This window comes from Pteropus alecto, unplaced genomic scaffold (assembly GCF_000325575.1).
Source record: "Pteropus alecto unplaced genomic scaffold, ASM32557v1 scaffold74, whole genome shotgun sequence".
NCBI classification, from domain to species: domain Eukaryota; kingdom Metazoa; phylum Chordata; class Mammalia; order Chiroptera; family Pteropodidae; genus Pteropus; species Pteropus alecto.
Genome location: NW_006436291.1, coordinates 280,468 through 284,173, shown reverse-complemented (window position 1 = coordinate 284,173; position 3,706 = coordinate 280,468). Strand labels below are relative to the sequence as shown.

The 3,706-nt window shown below is 67.6% G+C and overlaps 1 protein-coding gene across 1 annotated transcript in view; it reads left to right on the top strand.

Annotated features, from left to right (window-relative positions):
* Positions 1-958: 958 nt before the first annotated feature.
* ADGRA1 (adhesion G protein-coupled receptor A1) overlaps positions 959-3,706 on the top strand; it is an 11,658-nt gene continuing 8,910 nt past the window's right edge. Inside the window, exons 1-2 of the mRNA XM_025047513.1 lie at positions 959-1,080; positions 2,068-2,191. Coding sequence (XP_024903281.1) covers positions 1,031-1,080; positions 2,068-2,191 — 174 coding nt within the window. The 5' untranslated portion in view covers positions 959-1,030. The remainder of the gene's footprint in view (positions 1,081-2,067; positions 2,192-3,706) is intronic.

Genomic DNA, 3,706 nt, shown 5'->3' with positions numbered 1-3,706 from the left:
GCTTCGGGCGAAGGCCCGGGGGCAGCGGTGCCCTGTCTCTCTGCAGCTCAGCCCCGCGCTCTCGTCTCTGTTCCCCAGCAGGCAGTTCTGTCCCTTGTCACATAGGCCTGTCCTCGCACGGGCGAAGGGTCCTCGTTGCAGGGCGGAGGGTCCGGCTGCTGACCGCCGGCCCTCACTCGGATGTGGGTGCGAGACCCGGACGGCTTCCTCAGTCAGCCGGGGCCAGGCCTGCAGGACGCGGGACGCGGGACCCCGAGGCCCACGTGGACAGCCTTCCCGATCAGCTGGAGCAGGCGGGACCTCTGGGCGTCCTGCGATCACACTGGCAGGCTGTCCCTGTCACCTGGAGGCTGGCATCGCCCGGCTGTCTTTCTCCTGAGCTCATGATTCAGTGGGACCTCGGGCTCCCGAAGCCCACCTGGTCCAGATGGGGGAGCCTGCTGTTCCGGGCGCATCCGCACCTGCCCTGCAGAATTCCCAGTCTGCGGAGTCAGGACCGAAGCCCGGGGCCACCATGGCCTCCAGCCCGCAGTGTCATGGCCCCTCTTCCTTGGCGATCTATGGTCATCTCCTTATTCTAAACCAGGGCGCTACGTGTGGCCTCGATTATTGGCCAGGTCCCGTCTTTCACACCGTGAGGCACCCTCCTGGCGTCAGGGACTCCTATGCAGAGGCCTCTGTGCTGTCACGGCAGTAACCGGTGGAGCCTGGTTACCAGGGAGAGCCGTGGGGCGGGGCTGCCCCATCCCCTAGTAGGAGAGCACCCCACTGGGGCAGTATCCCATGTAAGCCGTGGGGCAGGCCCTCTGGCCGTGGGAAGTATCTGCTCCGCTGGGACCGGCCGGTCTCCCCCAATCAGAAAACACACCGGCAACGTGCAGGGCGGGGCGGGGCCCCAACGGGTGTGCAGGCTCAGCCACGCCCCACACGGGCTCCTCTGTGTTCCCTGCAGGATCTGAAGACCGTCCTCCCCCTGCCCCAGCACCCAGGGGAGCTCCTGCACCCCGTGGTGTACGCCTGCACCGCCGTCATGCTGCTGTGCCTCCTCACCTCCGTCGTCACCTACCTCGTGCACCAGAGGTGAGGCCCCGCTGCGGGCGAGACTTCGGCTTCTGCCATCAATGCAAACCCTAAAGCGGGATCTACCCTCGGGGGGCCAGAAGACCCTGGAGGGTGTGTCACACGTCGCCTGGGGGCCCTGGGGGCGGCCGAGCATCGGGGACGGCTGTGCTCCCACCCTGGGCCTATGCGGAGCCATCGTACCGGTTGGCACAGTGTCAGGTTGGGCACCCGGAGGCCCGTCCCTGGGAAGGGTGAGAGCAGCTGGCAGATCCGGATGCCTTTTTCCCAGGGTGTGGGGAGGTCTGGTCGGCTTTCTACTGACCTGATTTCCTGGCTACCTCTGCCTGGCAGTGGGGAGATGACCACGTGCGTCCCCACCCCTGGGAAGTGAGGAGGACCCCTGGTCACGGACAGGGTCTAGCCCAAGTCCAGGTCGTGGACAAAGCCGAGGCCATGGCCGGAACCGTGCTCGAGGGAAGAGGCCTGGGCGCATGCAGGGCCAGTCACAGCTGGCTGCAAGCGTGGACTGGGCAGTCTCGGTCGTGGCTGAGGCGTGGGCATGGAGCGGTCACAGCCGCAGGCGACACCTGAGTCCAGGTCCAGGCGTCGTGAGCAGGGCCGCCTCGTGGTCGGTCGGTCACAGCTTCCTCTCGAGGTGTCAGACACCTACCGGCTCAGAGAGAGGAGAGGTGCACCCCAGGGACCAGGAGCTTCCGCCCCCTCCGCCCGTGACTGGGCAGGGCCTGGGTGTCCTCGCTCGTTGTCAGCCAGGCTGTCCGAGATTGCTCAGAAACCCTCTCGCCCCGACGCGGTGGTCCAGGGCGAGCTCACACCACCCCCCGGGCCGCACGCCAGGCGGGCTCGGCACGGCCCGTTCGCCGCTCCCTCGGCCAGGTCCTTCGGAGTCTGGCCCAGCCCAGCTGGTGGCCACGGTCTTCAGCCCGGTTCCCGCGCCCACGCTGTGCTGAGGCGCTGGCTCCGAGGTGACATCCACGTTCCCCGCAGAGCCATCCGCATCAGCCGCCGGGGCCGGCACGCGCTGCTGAATCTCTGCCTCCACGCGGCCCTGACCTTCACGGCGTTCGCCGGCGGCATCAACCGCACCGAGTCCCCGACGCTGTGCCAGGCGGTGAGTGCCGACCCTGTCTTCCGTCTGCCACAGAGGGAGAGGGTCTAGCGGGGCTCCCCGCGGAGGGGCGAGGGCACGCATCTGCTGTGCGCCGCTCAGACCCGCTCGTGAGGGGGCCTGACATCGGGCGTCTGCGCTGCAGCCAGGTGAGTCGGGCTGTTTTGCTCAGCGTTCATTCATGTAAGTAATTTGTTTTGCGAGTGGGCCAGCTTGCTCCGAGGCCTATGGGGCATGCTCACTAGAGGTTCACGGTCCAGGATTTAAGAACAGGGTCGCGCCCTACCTCTCCCACCGAGGCTAGAGGGGCTGGGGTGCAGGACGTGGCCGGGTCAGAATCCACAGACGCCGACACCGGACTCTGAATCCGGCAGCAGGGCCGTCAGCAGCAGGCAGCAGGAAATCCAGGCCCCAGAGACACACGCAGAGCCAGGGAGGAGCGTGCTCTGTCCCTCTCGGCTGACAGGGGAGCCACAACTACCCTCAGCTCCAACAGAGTTCGGAGGAGGCCCTTCCACCAACCAGAAGCCCGGGAGAGGAGGCCCCTCCCTGGCCCCTCCATCCCCCCTGCCTGGCCCACGATCACGTCCCGGCTAACCTCCAGGCAGACAGGCACCTCCTTGTGGACTGTCACCTCCATATGGACAGTTTCCTCTAGGCGGACAGTCACCGCAGGTGGACAGTCACCCCAGGCGGATACCCAGGTGGACAGACACCCTAGATGGACAGTCCCCTCCATCTGGACAGCCACCCCAGGAGGACAGTCCCCTCCATACCCAGGTGGACAGACACCCTAGATGGACAGTCCCTTCCGGCTCCCCGGTGTGAGGGTAAGGGCTGCCCACAGACCACAGAGCCCTTCACCAAGGACTCGCCCCAGTGACTTCGGTCATACTGTGGGCATGTGTGCCTGGGCCGCGTGGAGGGAGCTCTCGCAGCTGGCACCAGAGGGGGTCGCCGTGTCCCCGACAAGCATTGTCTGACGGCTGTGGGGCTGCCGCACGAGAGGCCCTATCCACCTGCACAGACGGCAGAGGCCGGTGACTCACCCCAGGGGCCGGTGGGCACGAGGCTGTCACCGCCGGGGTGCCGTGGGGAGGCGCTGGCAGTGAGCTCCCACCCCCCACGCCCGCCGCCCACCCACAGCGAGGCGCCACACCTGACACAGCCCCTGTCCAGAGCCCGGCGCCCTCAGATCTGCCCCCCAGGCCGCTGTCCACGGAGGAGACGTCACTCTTGCAAACGCGCGTCACAGAGCAATCCCGGGCCCAGCACCCGCCGAAGACCACGCCGAGGGGCGGACCACATCCGTGGCCTCTCCGCAGCGTGGACACGGCCGCAGCCAGCGCAACAGGACAGCCGGTCTCTGCTCAGCCTGTGAGAGCAGCGCGCGTCTGGACCGCGGCCCGGTGGCCGTGCCACGTCCTCATGGGTGCTCGCCAGCACGCACTCCGCAGAGGGGACCCGCGGGGATCACGCCCCCCACCAGAGACCGGGGAGCTGGCCCATGTCTGCCGG